Source organism: Eleutherodactylus coqui, chromosome 4, assembly GCF_035609145.1.
Source record: "Eleutherodactylus coqui strain aEleCoq1 chromosome 4, aEleCoq1.hap1, whole genome shotgun sequence".
Classification (NCBI taxonomy): domain Eukaryota; kingdom Metazoa; phylum Chordata; class Amphibia; order Anura; family Eleutherodactylidae; genus Eleutherodactylus; species Eleutherodactylus coqui.
Window position 1 is genome coordinate 250,470,687 of NC_089840.1, and position 16,732 is coordinate 250,487,418.

The window sequence follows — 16,732 nt, forward strand, 5'->3', positions numbered from 1 at the left end:
GCCTCTTCAGACGGGTGTATTTTTCGTCAGTATTCTGTGAGCCAAAACCAGGATCGGGTCTAAAATATGGAAGAAAGCATATCTTTCCATTATACAAGTACTTTCTCCCTGTATGTTCCACTCCTGGTTTTGGCTCACAAAATACTGATGAAAAATACGTCCAAGTGAAGAAGCCGCAAACGCGAGGATTTCTGTAGCAGATTGTCAATGAAATCCTCGTCAGATTTTTCTGACTTGGATTCTACCATGTGAACGTACTCCAACATTCATAATGGTTTTTATACAGGTCTGTATTATAGAAGAGTTGAGGGGAAATACTCTAAGGCCTTCGCCAATCTCCACATTACTTGCTACATGCAACTGAAAAGCTCTCTAGAGCACTCATACCCCTTTGGCACCGCTCAGAGATTTCCAAGTAAACTATCCTTGATTTAAATGGAGCTTTGCCGAAAGGTTTGTGTCGCGTTTCCAGTAACCTTATGGCTCATTCACACGGGCATCCTGCAGGAGAACCCCTCTCTCCCTGCTATGGAGGAATCCCTCTAGCTCCACTGAGATGAATTGAGTCACCAACGATGAAGAGAGTTCCCCCGAAGCTTCCCTTCATCACTCTTTCTCTCGGTGCAGGGAAGCCCCACAGAAAAGAAGGGTCTGCTTCGGGAAGAGAGATGATGAAGGAAAGCTCCACAAGCCTTCCCTTCATCGCTGGTGACTCCCTTCATCTCAGGGGCGCTGGAGATATTCCCCTGCAGGGGGTGAAGAAAGGATTCCCCCGTAGCGGGGAAAGAGGGGTTTCCCTGCAAAGGAAACCCCTTTCTCACTGCTGCAGGGAAACCCCTCCATCTCCCCTGCAGGGGTACCCCTGTCTTCCCACTACATAGATATCCTTCCATCTCCCTGCAGGGGAACCCCTCCAGCCCAACCAAGATGAAGGGAGTCCCCAGCAATGAAGGGGGTTCCCCGGGGCTTCCCTTCATGGTTCTTTCTCTCTTCCCGGTGCAGGGAAATCACTTCATCTCCCTTTGCCAGCCAGTTCACATAGTCTCCCATAGGAGTCTATGGAGGCTTCTGCACTTTGCGCACCAAAGCTAGGTCAGGATCTATCTTTTCATGCAGCAGGGAATTTCAGTTGCTGAATTGCAGTCACCATTGGCTTCATAAGACGCTTTTTTGTACATGTAAGTTAGCTGCGCAAATTCCCTCGTGTGTGTGCGCCCTTGATCTGTCAGCAGTGGCTGAATGGTACAATACCCTTTCATCCTGTAAATCCGTGGTCATCAAGGTGATCATGTACTAATCACATAGCAGAAGACTATTGTAAGTGGATTTTCCCCTGAACTATCAGTAATGTGTTATTTCTTTGCCTCACCCACTACAGAGAACATGGCGACTGCAGAGCCTGGCACCACTGCAGGTGGTAGCTTTATGGAAATTGTCTCACTGGAAGTTTTTCCTGAAAAAAACAGATAATAGAATAAAAGTTAGTGACTCGTTTTACTCGATCAACTAAAAATATGGCTGATTTTAATATTATACGGTATTTAATGAATGTATGATACTAAGTGCTGCGGCATAAACAGCCATCATACTATTGTGAATCTCCATCTTTTATTAAAAGCTTTGTGCTGAGATGACATCCCCTCTTCATATACATCCCCTAATACATTTTTCCTGCAGTCGCCATGCAGAGGAATTGTCAGGATGGTCGCAGCTTCCTCTGGCAAAATCATCTGTTTGTCAGGGCTGCTGATAGCGGAACTTAGTAACATAGTAACATAGTATGTAAGGCCGAATGAAGACATTGTCCATCTAGTCCAGCCTGTCTATCCTACTGTGTTGATCCAGAGGAAGGCAAAAAACCCCAAGGCCAGAAGTCAATTAGCCCTTTTGGGGAACAAATTCCCTCCCGACTCCCTAATGGCAATCAGACTGTTCCCTGGATCAACCCCTAATAGTTCCTACCTGCCTATATACCAGGATTGACACTTAACCTAAAATTTATATCCTGTAATATCCTTCTTCTCCAGAAAGACATCAAGTCCCCTTTTAAACTTGGGGCGATCCATTGATCATGCCGAGCCCTGCATTCTCAAAGGGGTTTGCAACTTGGCACAACCCCTTTACCAGAGTTCTCACAGGTTTTAAACTTATCTCCTATTGGCAAGAGAGGACAGGGGATAAGGGATTCAGCTGGTCCAACTGGTGGGGAACAGAAGTCTCATGTTCCCTCATATGAATGAAGAGGCACTCAAGCATGTGTACTGCCACTTCTTTCATCTCTATGAAACTGCAGCAGATATTGGATTACTCAACTTCTTTTTGACAGTCCCATAAAGATGGATGTATCAGCAGTAGAGATAAGCGAGTATACTCGCTAAAGGCAATTGCTCGAGCGAGCATTGCCTTCAGCGAGTATTTCCCCGCTCGAGACAAAAGGTTCAGGTGCCGGCGCGGGGGAGCGGTGAGTACGGCTGTCAGCAGGAGGGAGCGGGGGGAAGAGAGAGAGATCTCCCCTCCGTTCCGCCCCGCTCTCCCCCGCAGCTCCCTGCCCGCCGCCAGCACCCGAACCTTTTGTCTCGAGCGGGCAGGTACTCGCTAAAGGCAATGCTCGCTCGAGCAATTGACTTTAGCGAGTATACTCGCTCATCTCTAATCAGCAGCTCACATGCTCAATTGCTACTCCATTCACACAGGGTATTTGGGACTCTCATTCTCAGTGATCGGACCCTCACCAATCAGATCCCCTGTTCTGTAGATGGGGATAAGACTACTTGGGAACGCCCTTTGAACATTGGCCATGCAGTCAATAAATGTAGAATTTTTACTCTAGGCAATACATACAGAAATCTGTTGCTATCTCCGCACTGAATGTTGTTGGGGGATCTTGTGAACAGCTGCTGTTGATGGATCATATCCTGGCTCAATTTTATTTTATATATTCATAACTTGTATATATATCTAAGTTATCATGATCAATAACGTATGAACATCCAAAAAGTTTAGTAAAATTTTTACTAAACCAATGAAGGTAGTCTACTTTTGACTTTTGGTCAGGAACGCTATCTTTTCTCCTTTTTAATTCCCAGTCATTGTTACAAGACTTGCATAAAGAGTCTAACATTGACTTGCAGGAATGCTGCCTTCCAATAGGTGGCGCTGCAGAGGTGTTGTTCCATCTCCCTTATTTGCTTATTATCTAGAGGAGCATGAATGGCCTTCACTCACTCACCTTCTAGGTGCTCTCCCTAAGGAGAAAAGATAGCATTCCTGACCCGCATCACAGGCCTCTCACTAGCCAAGCCAGAAACCTACTGCACACTAATGAGGGGCAAACACCCTGAGTCAGCTATCTGTGTATGGATTTTGGCTTGGCTTTCAATTCCCAGTCATTGTTATAAGGCTTGTATAAAGAGTCTAACATTGACTTGCAGAAACGCTGCCTTCCAATAGGTGGTGATGTAGAGGTATTGTTCATCTCCCTTATTTGCACTTTGGTCTTAGGAATGTCCTAGAGAAGTCTCCTTCCAGAGTGCATAAGTTACATCCATGCAGGGCTTATCCTATGTGCCCTACACATACATAAATATAATGTCCTAAAAAGACCAATATACTGTACAAACTAATACAAACACAACAAACCTGGATAGACAAAATGAATATACTTTAGTACAAATGTGGATAACACAAGAGGGCATATAAAGAAACAAATACAGGGAACACGGTAATCTAGCCCTGACTGCTAAGGCATGGTAAACCCTATTAGGGGAGTGATCACTCGTATGAGGGCGGCTCCATGTCAGGAACCTATGGCTACCCTGACTCTCCCTAAATGATAACAGGGAAGATTGGGACAGATGACACATAATGTAATATGTACAGCGTACAAGTAACACAACAGACAGACTTACTTTACAGAGGTGCAGGACAGAACCAGGTGCCTCTGATAAGACTGGAAACACATTCAGACAGAGTATCTACAAACAGGAATCAGACAGGACACAGACAGGTATCTGACTGAGTTCAGACAAGACTCTGGAGTCAGACATGACATCTGACTGGATTTAGACAAGACTCATGAGTCAGACATGACATCTGACTGAGTTCAGACAAGACTCAGGAGTCAGACATGACATCTGACTGGGTTCAGACAAGACTCAGGAGTCAGATATGACATCTGACTGGATTTAGACAAGACTCAGGAGTCAGACATGACATCTGACTGGATTTAGACAAGACTCAGGAGTCAGACATGACATCTGACTGGATTCAGACAAGACTCAGGAGTCAGACATGACATCTGACTGAGTTCAGACAAGACTCAGGAGTCAGACATGACATCTGACTGGGTTCAGACAAGACTCAGGAGTCAGACATGACATCTGACTGGGTTCAGACAAGACTCAGGAGTCAGACACGACATCGGACTGGATTCAGACAAGACTCTGGAGTCAGACCTGACATCTGACTGGATTCAGACAAGACTCAGGAGTCAGACATGACATCTGACTGGATTCAGACAAGACGCTGGGGCCAGACCTGACATATGACTAGATTTAAATAAGACGTAGGGAAGAAACTCAAACTGAACTCAGACAGACAAATATCTGACCAGCATGCATGCTCAAACCAGACTGAAGAATAACCATCGCCCTCAGAGAGGCAGGCCTGGTATAAATGTGTACCGCAAACGGTGATTGGCTGATTGGGCTAATCCACCCCACAGTTACTGCAAAGAATCTCCCACATTGGAAGACTCAATATGGCCATGGTTTACATTATATTTGAATGAGCACCAGGTAATACTGAATGTTTTCAGCTGCCAGACCATGGCTGATCACCACCGGGTCTTCATTGAGAGAAGAGGTTGTTCAGATGCCAAATGGTCAACTCCTTTAAAGATGGGTCAACTCCTTTAAACTGGAACAACACTTGCTTATAAACAATACCAAGTCAGTAAATACGTCCTACTGTAACAGAGAAAAATGGAGCCATATTGTCCTAATGACTAGCCAGACAGTGCACTGCATGTATCAAAGAGAGAATGAAATATTTCAGCAGATATAACAGATGGACTCGTTTGCCATAATATCAAATTGTTCATTTAATGATCTGTCCAAGGTGCTGAACAGTCTAATTATCCTGTAAGAGGCACAGCGATGCAGCCAATAACTAATACTAGTGAACTGCATTGGATCGGGTGCCTAGTGCCCACCAGTAAAATTCATTCTGGGGGCCCATTTTACTGCAACATAAAAATATTACCTGACCCCCATTCACAATATCGCACATTGGTATTTCAGATGTTGACATATACATCAAGCTTGTAGACTAATTCTAGTGCTCTGTTACTAAGACTTGGTTGTTATACTGGGAAAATGGTTAGTGATTAAACTACTGTACCTGCACCACAGAGAATGGAATTATGGGACTTCTCTACCGTTACGCCCTCCGCCTGTACAACAGTATAGAATAAATATGGTTTAGAAAACTATAGAAGCACATATATAATTAAAATACAACCACAGGTAATGCCTTTGAGTTTTCCTGCTCCAGGCTACTGCTGCAAAAGGCTTTGTTGACATCAGCGTTTGGGGCCTCCATTGCTGAGTTCCGTCAAAACCCTGGACCAAAAAGCGCAGCATGCAGGATAATGCTTGATGAAAACTTAACAGACCCCTTTATAGTTAAATGGGTCAGTTTGGCCAGAGGATTCTATTTTAACAGAGAAGGAAAATGGAAATTACAGCACTGATGTAAACATAGCCTAAAGCAGATCTGTCAGATAAATACATTATCCTATCAACAGTAATTGGACACCTGAGAAAGAATCAAAAGTAGTATTTATTTCCATATGTTAATACTTAGTGGAGCTCCTTTGGCCCTAATGACATCGGATACTCTATATAGCTACTTTCTACTAAGGTCTGATACACTTCAGCTGGTATTTCCCTCAATTCATCCTGCAAACATCTGGCGAGTTCTTCCAAAGAATATGGATGCTGTTTATACTTTCTGACCTGATGTTCAGTAGGTTCAGGTCAGGACTCTGTGCAGCCAGTCCAATCGTGGAACATCCATATCCTAAAACTAATCTGTAACAGTGTTGGATTTGTGACAAGGTGCGATGTCTTGTTGCAAGTATTGCTGACAATCCACAGAGTATTGCTAGATAGTTGACAGCACATTATTGAATAGAATGTCAGGGGACACCTTCATGTTCATGGTTCTTGTCACTACAACCAACGGGCTGAGACCCCCAGACAATAACGGAACCTCCACAGTACTTAACTGTTGGCACAACACACTCAGACTAAATCTGTTCCCCGGCATCCAAACCACCCAGGTACATCCATCTGACGTGAAGATGGAGTAGTGTGATTTGTCACTCCATAGAACATTGTTATATTGTTCAACTGTCCAATGACAACTTTCCTTGCAGCACTGTAGACAGGTTCTGTGAAAGAACTTCCCAGACGTTTGCAGGTTGATTGGAGGGAAATGTCAGCTAAAGTGTATCAGACTTTAGTAGAATGTAAGCCACATTGATGTCATTAGAGCCAAAGGAGGACCACTGAGTATTTACATATGGGAATAAATCCTATTTTTGATTCTCGCTCAGGTGTCCAATCACTTTTGGTAGGATAGTGTATATTGTCTCATATAAGGGCAGCATCTTACAGATTCAGATCTGGACTCCGGTTAGCAAAAACAGCATAAAAACATTTTTTCTTGTTTTGTTGTATACATTGTGTTCGTATATTTCTGATTGTTTACTGTTTTGCTATATTTCTATATCAGTTTCTTCATTTCTCTATAGGCTATGAATGCTCCGTCCACTACAGTAGATGGCACAGTATTTACAGGTTATCACCGGCTACATATACAGGTTTCTGCGTACATTTGAATGCTCTTCTATGAGAGATGCGAACAGAGTGAGATGAAGGCAGCAGAGAGTTCAATAAGGACACGGTGAGCTTGGATTAAGCTTTAATCTTGTAACTACTAGGGCATAGTCCTAATCATGTTCACAAAAGTAAATTGTGGGCAGATTCTATTGAACTGGTCCCGATTCCCATTCTTTTGTATTTACGGGACCACAATACATCTTTTAGACCCTTCTAAATTGTTAAATGGTATCCAAATGTTAGCGGTAAACTAATAGTAAGAGCATAAAAATACCCTCTAAATTTGTATATTTCATTTACTATAAGAAAAAATGAATTTCACTCCCATGATGCCTTGGAATACATCAATGGTTTAATCATTCTAACTTTGCTATCCGACCAAAGTGCTGGAACTGAATGGAAATCTGATAAAACAGAGCAAAGCTTGCAGCTTTAAGCCCAATGCACACGGGCATAATTGAATTGTGGTATCCGAAGCGGGCATCCGTCTCCAGATTCCGCAGCAAATACTGCCCATTGCATGCTATCGAAAATCGCTTTTCAATGTCCACGAGTGGAAAGCTATTGCGATTTTCCGCTCGCGGAGGGAAAATCGCAGCATGTCCTTTACCAGCATGGAGTCCGCACGGACGGCTTGCATTGAAGTCAATAGAAGCTGTCTGATCCGCCGCCCATTCGTAGCTTACACTGGGATGGGTCGCAGATTTCGCGTAATCGTCTAGTGACAGCGCAGCATTATCTACACTGTGCATGTACCGCCCGGTCCGGCCAGCACATCCACAAGTCAGATCCGGAGAGGTATACAGGGGTCCCTGGCCTGGCACAGGGTCGGATTCATCTGCTGAATCCCACATGCAGACTCCGACCCAGCCGTGTGCATTCGGCCTTACTTACTGTTTTACTAATAGTTGTTAATGAAGCCGTCTAAGGTTGAAAACAGCATGCAGACGAAGCTCTGGGACTGGAACCCTGAACGGTATTCCGAATCGCTATGTAAATGTAGCCGAAAGGCTCCTTCACATGAGCATTGTTTTGATGCTGAGTAGGTAACACTCCTATGGGAGTCTATGGAGTCGGCCGGCAAAGGGAGGGGGAGGGAGTTTAGCAGCACCTAGCGTAGCTACACAATGACAGCTGCCCCTGCTGCTAAACTCTCTTCACCCCCCCCCCCAGCAGAAAAGGGAGGGGTAGGGAGTTTAGCAGCGGGGAGTGCTAGAACAATAAAGGGCATCCCCATGGAGATGAAGGGAACCTCTGCAGGGACTCCCTCCATCCTTGCATCATTTTCAAAGGCATCCCTGTGGGGATGAAGGGAATCCCTGCAGGGACTCTCTTCATTGTTCTGGGATTTCGGGGCTGCGGCGTCAGTACACTACAAGATGCCGCAGCCAGCCGTGTAAACTCGCAGAGAATAGCCGTGACTTGGTTGCTGCTATTCTTCGTTCATGCAATTTAATACTCCGATAGCCGCACAGTTTTAACGCGACTATCGGAGCGTTAAACTGGCGCTCGTGTGAAAGAGGCCCAAGGGTAGATTGGCACTTTGTGGATTTTTGTGCAGATCTTCAGCCCTTTTAATGCCAGTTTCAGACGGGCGTATTGTAACATGTCCGTAATACAGATCTATTAGCAATGACATTACAAGTGTATGTCATCAATATGTCATCCGTTTTTGCCTTAGTAACGTTTATTATACTTGGTAGATACTAATCAGTATTTGTCCAATAGAAAATAATAGCAATACAGAAGCAAAAATGGAAAAAAAAGTCATGGTGCGCTTAAAAAAAAAAACTGCTGTAAAAATATGGCGATGTGATAAGATCCATAGATTTACATTAGCTCCGTATTACTATCTGCAAAACATGAAGCAAATACAGAGCTAAAATACACGCATCTGAAAACGGCCTAATTGAAGGAGTGAAGTTGGCTGTGACTCCACCCCTGTGACTGTGACTCCACCCCTGTGACTGTGACTCCACCCCTGTGACTGTGACTCCACCCCTGTGACTGTGACTCCACCACTGTGACTGGGACCCCACCACTGTGACTGTGATCCCACCACTGTGACTGTGACTCCACCACTGTGACTGTGACCCCACCATCGTGACTGTGACCCCACCACTGTGACTGTGACCCCACCACTGTGACTGTGACTCCACCACTGTGACCCCACCACTGTGACTGTGACCCCACCACTGTGACTGTGACCCCACCACTGTGACTGTGACTCCACCACTGTGACTGGGACCCCACCACTGTGACTGGGACCCCACCACTGTGACTGTGACCCCACCACTGTGACTGTGACCCCACCACTGTGACTGTGACCCCACCACTGTGACTGTGACTCCACCACTGTGACCCCACCACTGTGACTGTGACCCCACCACTGTGACTGTGACCCCACCACTGTGACTGTGACTCCACCACTGTGACTGGGACCCCACCACTGTGACTGGGACCCCACCACTGTGACTGTGACCCCACCACTGTGACTGGGACCCCACCACTGTGACTGTGACTCCACCACTGTGACTGGGACCCCACCACTGTGACTGGGACCCCACCACTGTGACTGTGACTCCACCACTGTGACTGTGACTCCACCACTGTGACTGTGACCCCACCACTGTGACTGTGACCCCACCACTGTGACCCCACCACTGTGACTGTGACTCCACCACTGTGACTGGGACCCCACCACTGTGACTGTGACTCCACCACTGTGACTGTGACTCCACCACTGTGACCCCACCACTGTGACTGTGACTCCACCACTGTGACCCCACCACTGTGACTGGGACCCCACCACTGTGACTGTCACCCCACCACTGTGACTGTGACCCCACCACTGTGACTGTGACCCCACCACTGTGACTGTGACTCCACCACTGTGACTGGGACCCCACCACTGTGACTGTGACTCCACCACTGTGACTGTGACCCCACCACTGTGACTGTGACTCCACCACTGTGACTGTGACCCAACCACTGTGACCCCACCACTGTGACTGTGACTCCACCACTGGTGTGGATTTTGCTGCAGTTTTTATATAAATCAGCTATATGAATTCTCGCATCAGGTACAGACTTACCAACCTTTACAAGTACAGTCTTTATAAGACTGTCTGAAGCTCCAATGTTCGGTACGATCGGTCGTTGTCCTTCACATAGTTCTTGCGTATCAATGGCTTCTATCCACAACTGAATTTCCACAGCACCTTGTGAGGACGACATTATTTGTATAGATATATTACAAGGAAACAGATACACAAAGTTCTGACCTGTCTGTTTAAGTAAATACTTGCACTATCCTTTAAATACCATTCCGGAGCATCTCTTCTTAAGACTCTGCATTGTTCCATTCCTCTGTTATTCCTCTTGGAAATGAATGGGTAAATGAGGTATTGGTCTTGTTAATGGGGTGTGCCCTTATAAATTGAGACTGTCCAATCAGTGCTGACAGTTTCAGACTGGGGACACACCCTATTGACAATGGTAATGCCCACTTAAAGAGTACTTGCACTTTCACTTCGGAGCCCTCCTGCTCCGTTGGCAATTTTCAGCTTCTTCCAGCTGCCGAAAAAACAGCCCCTTAACGGCCCATACATAGCGGTCGGAGTGATCTGCTTCTGTCCTGTAACCAGTATTTTTGCAGTGGGCACTAAAACAGCTTATTGGTCAGGATTCCGAGCGGTGGACCCCTGCTGATCAACTAGTAATGACCTATCCTGAGGTTAGGCCATCAATACATATTACCCAGAAAACCCCTTTAAGTGGGGGTACCAAAACCTCTCAACTGCTATGAAGACGGGCATTGACCTAAGAGTCACATTTCACAATCTGAAACATGTTTTGTACTTTATGGGATAGTTACCTATGCGCAGAGCTTTGGCATTCCAGGTGTACACTACAGTCTGTTGCGGTAAGAGACACTGAGGGATGTTGCATTGGGGACAGTCGGACATCTGCAGATCTTCAGATTTCTTAATATCGAATTTTACCTGTGCATTCACAGAGCAGTACATTTTTTGAGATGCTGAACAGTTAGAGTTAGAACCTATCATCCCCTAACATTATATCCATTGCGCTGCTGATATATTGTAGTCTGCTGATTTATCTGAACTGTGACGGTGAGGAGTCCTCCGGGTACCAAGTATAAATTAGCCATCGCATCCCAACCTACATGCTTGACTTCACCCTGGACATTAGGGATAATAAAAGTTGCTTTTAAAGGGCCGCAGCAGTGAAAACACATTTTCCCATGCCTGCACCCCTCACCTGACTGTCTGTCACACTTTGGATGTCTCCTATGTATACTGCAGTCACTTCTATGAAGTGCAGCCTCCTGTCTGACACTTATCAGATACCATCTTGAGTTCTAGATTTCACCATGCTTTCTTTTCCTTTATGCTAGCAGCCTCATGATGCATTAGCACAATATCACATCACCAGCGAGAGTCAATACCATCTCTGCCTGCTGGGAGGTCACTGCAACTATGATTACCCTCTATATGTATTTAAAAAGCTAAAGACCATAAGTATACAGTCAGGAAATCTACACTGTCATCTCCTTTGTTATAACTGTGCGCCAGGAGCCTCTAATTGTCAGTAGTAACTGTAAGGCCTCATGTCCACGGGGAAAATCAGGCCTGCTATGGATTCTCCATGGAGAATCTGTAGCGGGTCCCTCCTGCCCCGCGGACATGAGCGCTGAAAATAAGAATAACTTACCCACAGTAGACCGGGCAGCTCTTCTCTTCTTCACGGCCGGATCTTCTTTCTTCGGCCGGCGGACGTGCTCGGCACGCCTGCGGCGGGCACATCCGCCAGGCCAAAGAAAGAAGATCCGGCCATGAAGAAGAGAAGACCTGCCCGGTCCGCTGCGGGTAAGTTATTCTTATTTTAGGTCTCCCGCGGATCCGGACGGCTTCCATAGGCTTCAATAGAAGCCTGCGGGAGCCGTCCCCACGGGAGACCCGCACGAAAATGGAGCATGGTCCAGATTTTTTCATGCTCCATTTTTTTTAATTCACTTTTGTTGACCATCCGTGGGTATTTATCTACCCGCGGGTGGTCAATGCATTCCAGGAATTTTCAGATAAAAAGGAATAACTAAATGAGGTAATACTAGCCAATAGAGATGAGCGAGTGTACTCGCTAAGGCAAACTACTCGAGCGAGTAGTGCCTTATGCGAGTACCTACCCGCTCGTCTCTAAAGATTCGGGTGCCGGCGAAGTAGAGCGGGGAGGAACGGGGGGAAGATCTCTCTCTCACTCTCTCCCCTCTGCTCACTCCCACAACTCACCTGTCACCCGCGCCGGCACCCAAATCTTTAGAGATAAGCGGGCAGGTACTCACATAAGGCACTACTCGCTCGAGTAGTTTGCCTTAGCGAGTATGCTCGCTCATCTCTACTAGCCAACTTATGTATACTAGGGGGCTAGTTACATAATGAAAGAAGTTGTTTTGTACCAGAGTAGCCCTTTAAGTAATTAATTACATTGCATTTTCTTTTTCCCACTCCCCGTCTTCCTTACTTTATATATGTAATCTAATGGCACTGCACGTCTGATGTACACTATCCTAGCAAAAGTAATTGGATACCTGAGCAAGAATTAATAGTAGTATTTACATGTATTAATACTTAGTGGGGCTCCTTTGGCTCTAATGACGTCTAATGCTCTCCGTGGCTTACTTCCCTCTAGCACCTGATACACTTCAGCTGATATTTCCCTCCATTTATTGTGCAAACGTCTGACGAGTTCCCTCAAGATGCATCACTCTGTCTGCAATTCTGCAAAGAAGATTGTCCTTGGATGTTTGAGGAATGGAAGAATGTTCTATGGAGTGACAAATCATGCCAGATGAACACACCTGGGTGTGGGGGATACCTGGGGACAGTTGAGTATGATCCGTTATGATCTGGGGGCGTTTTACATGGCATGGTCTTGGCCCATTGGTTGTAGAGTCAAGACCTATGAACATGGAGGTGTACCCTGACATTCTAGACAATAATGTGCTGCTGACAATGTGGTAATACTCTGGGAATGGTCGGCCATACTTCCGAGCAAACAACGTGCCTTGTCACAAATCCAACGCTGTTTTACTTTGGTTTGAGGATATGGATGTTCCACCATTGGACTGGCCTGCAGTCTATTGAGTCCCGACCTGAACCCTATTGAATATCTTTGGGAACGTCAGGTCAGAAAATATGAAAAGCGTCCAACTTCAGTTAGGAGTTTTCAGGATGAATGGAGGGAAATACCAGCTAAAGTGTATCAGACATTAGTAGAATGTATGCCACGGAGAATATCTGGTGTCATTAGGGCCAAAGGAGCCCCACTAAGGATTAACATATGGAAATAAATACTACTTTTGATTCTTGCTCAGGAATCTCATTACCTTTGGTGGAATAGTGTAAACTTGCTAAATACTCCTAGGGTGTCACAATCCCTTGATTAGTTTTCCAAACCAAACAATGATCACCAAAGGTCAATGGAGCATATTTACTTAGATTGGCGTTTTTATGCGCTGGTCTATGTAAAGCCTGTGACCATCTACCAGCAACAAATGTGTTAAGAGGTCCAAGCCTCTTGCTACATTTGTTTTTTTCTGGTGGCACCTTGGAGCTCGCATAGGTTTTTTTGGTATTATTTGTGCAAGTTTGTGAACTGTGTGCTGCACTTACCTTCATTGGGCTGGTCAGGTAGTTGAAGACAGTAGCTGAAAGGGGGAATTGCTCTCCTTTGACAACAGAATATGGATAGTTCATATCAAGAAAGAAGGGCTGGAAGGCTAGTACAGAAGTTGTGGGTGCAATACCCAGACCTGTATCTCCCATGCAGAAAGCTGTGGTCTTCCATTCAGTAACGGAATCGGGTAATTGTACCGGTAGCTCTACTTGTCCCGAAGGACTGGAATTGAATAAGACACAAACATCATAATTAATGTTCATGAATGGCCATCGATGACCATTACGTAGGTTAACATTACAAAAAAAGCTCTTACCCTACTGTCAGCAATTCCCACATCCAAGTCTCTGGAAACCTCGTCCGAATTTTATTTGTGAGCTCAGTGATGGTCATACTTGTGTGGGACAAGGAGCCATCAAAGTCATCCACAACGATTGTGCTTGGAAGAGAACTGCCACTATCTAAAAGAGAGAAATATGTTTCTGGAAATACTTTCTATTTCACTTTACTTAAAGGGGTATTCCCATTATTGAATGGTTTGGCATATCCTTTGTCTATGTTAAACTATTCTGATTGCATGAGAGGGCCACGAAGCTCGGCTAGATCAGTTACACCATGGACACCAAATGAACCAGCTTGTCTTACAATGGTGTCTGTTGAGGCTCTGTCAGGGCGTCTGTCAATTTGATAGTAAGAGTAGTGCTGCATGCAGTGCTACTTATGTCAAATCTGTCCGATTTCAATTTTTCACATCTGCCACCTGAAACAGGCCCAAATTTTTTTTTCAGCATCTCTTAAGAAAATCGGACTGCCCGTGGATGGCATTATTTTATTATGTAGCCCCATTGACTTGCTGGCGATTCTCATCTGCAAATCACTTCAAAATATTACATGCCATGATTTTTTTTTCTCACGATCCACGGGTCTTGCCACATTGACTAAGGGCAGCTTCACACGGGCACATACGTTTAACACACGCTTCAGCGCAACGTATTTGTGCTACCGTGTGTATGAGGCTCTTTGTGCTTTTTTTTATTTTATTGTACCTTTTTTGCACGCATTTGTGCGCAGCAGATGAACACGCCCCAATGTAAATGGCTATTTAGCCTAATTTGTTCTGGATGAGTTCTTGTTTTTATGGAATTGTGCAGACTATCGCACTCCTATACACTTCGATGGGAACCCTTGGTGTGCTATGGCACACATAAATAGAGCATTTTGGGTCAAAAAATGCTTGAGCAAAAGCGGAAAATAAGAACGAACCCATTAAAATCAAATACGCCTTTGTGAAGCTGCTCTAATATGGAGCCATATGCTGTCTGAGTGGGTCATTTTTCAGTTGGACAGCACAGGGACCTAAAAAAATGCTAGTGTGGTGGAGACCTCAGGGTAGTGTCACACAAGGGTGGGGTGGGGGGCTGGGGAAATTGCGTGATTTTCGTGTGATGCAAGAGTGAGTAAACACGCAGAACTATGAAACTAATTATTTTCAATGGTTTCCTTTACATTGGGGATGTTATCACTCATGCGATTATAAACATTGCGCTAAAAAATTGGATGTTTTTGCAAGAAAAGCAGCACTGACACTTAAAAATCGCAGGACTCTTGCTGTGATTTTCTCGCGACGATCACCCGTGTGAAACCACCCTCCAGTGTACTCTAGTAGGCATATGACTACACGTAAGCAGTGTGCTGTTCATATGTAGTTTCCACGGATGTTTTATCAATTCAATATACCTAAATCTATTAGTGCCTATCCTTATGCTGACATTTGGTTTTATTTTAAATTGTCTCAGTTTTCAGATTGATTGCTAACAGCCACATGGTTTTATAGTCAACACAGCCATTAAAGGGATGCTGTCATAAACTAAGTTATGGTGCTTATAGTTTAGGTGACGTGCAGTAGGGGGTGCTTTGTGTCATACTCACCCTATGTCCCGCTTCTACAGTGTCCTCCAACGAAGTCCACTTGCGCACAGCAGCTAGATTTATTTCAGAGGGCTGTGTGTGCACTCCCGTTTATCTCTATGGGGGGGGGGGGCGTGTGCACATCCTTCGGAAAAGAGTCAAGCTGGCTGTACATTTGCAGAAGCAGAGGAGCAGCTGAGTATGTGACACAGTTCCTCGGACTTGATATCCCTGAACTATAAGCACCATAACTTAGTTTATGTTGTTTATAGATGATAACAGCCTCTCTCTAACTATTTAAGGACCAAGCGTGGTAAATTTATGGTACTTGGTCCTGGCCTTTAAGCAGAAGTATGGCGCAGAATTAAAGCTTCTGCTCCTCTAATCAAGCAGGAGTAGGTTGGGTCCTCGGCTGTGTTTGACAGCCGAGGACCCAGAGGAGAAGCGTTTTATAACTGTTTCTGTCTTCTCTTTTCTAGGCTACATAGCGCTAAGTACTAAAGAGAGAAAGCAGAAGTGTTACTTCCGTTATTCAACCCAGTGATAACATGACCGCTAAGTGCCCCCTGTCACAGCAGAACTGCAGGGTCCTAGCAGATCCAGATCATCTCTATTAGTGACTATTGTCACTACAGGAGGATTACTTCAAATCTAACTACAGCTCCTATGGATGCCCCAGCTATAGTGGAAAAGTGTGAAATAAAAAAAGAGCATGTGAATGACCCCTCGAGGTCTTATATGGCCGCAAGAGGGAGATAGATGTTAAAGAAAATAGTTACAAAAATAAGTTTAAAAAAATTCCGAATAAGATAAAAATATATACATAAAAAAGAAAATGACCCAAAGCCGACGCTAACCAAAACCATCGCTATATGGGCCTTAGAATCCGTAACTATACATATTAAGACGTTTGAAACAAAATTAGGAACCTGTTCCTGTACTTTATTTTAGCATACATATATTTATTTTTAAAAAAAAACAAAAAAACTACAAATAAAGAAAAAATCATTTTTCTTTTAGCTTTTTACCCCCAATAAGACTAAAAAAACCTGAAAAAATAATCTAGAGAAATAAGTGAGAGGAGAGCGCCAAGGGAAAAAAGTTTTTGCAGCAATCAATTGTGGTGAAATAAAGAAAAACACTCACCGGGTGCTCAGGTGAGACCAGACTAAAAGCATGAGTCTCACCGGCACCGAGATCCTGGATAGCGTATAGAAATATAA

The 16,732-nt window shown here is 44.7% G+C and overlaps 1 protein-coding gene across 1 annotated transcript in view; it reads right to left on the bottom strand.

The window, feature by feature from the left end:
• The window catches only part of LOC136626208 (alpha-2-macroglobulin-like protein 1), a 99,903-nt gene that overhangs the window by 20,443 nt on the left and 62,728 nt on the right, over positions 1-16,732 (bottom strand). Inside the window, exons 18-23 of the mRNA XM_066601053.1 lie at positions 13,918-14,062; positions 13,598-13,823; positions 10,783-10,909; positions 10,005-10,126; positions 5,401-5,452; positions 1,370-1,453 (exon numbers count right to left, since the gene is read on the bottom strand). Of these exons, the coding sequence (XP_066457150.1) occupies positions 1,370-1,453; positions 5,401-5,452; positions 10,005-10,126; positions 10,783-10,909; positions 13,598-13,823; positions 13,918-14,062 (756 nt within the window). The remainder of the gene's footprint in view (positions 1-1,369; positions 1,454-5,400; positions 5,453-10,004; positions 10,127-10,782; positions 10,910-13,597; positions 13,824-13,917; positions 14,063-16,732) is intronic.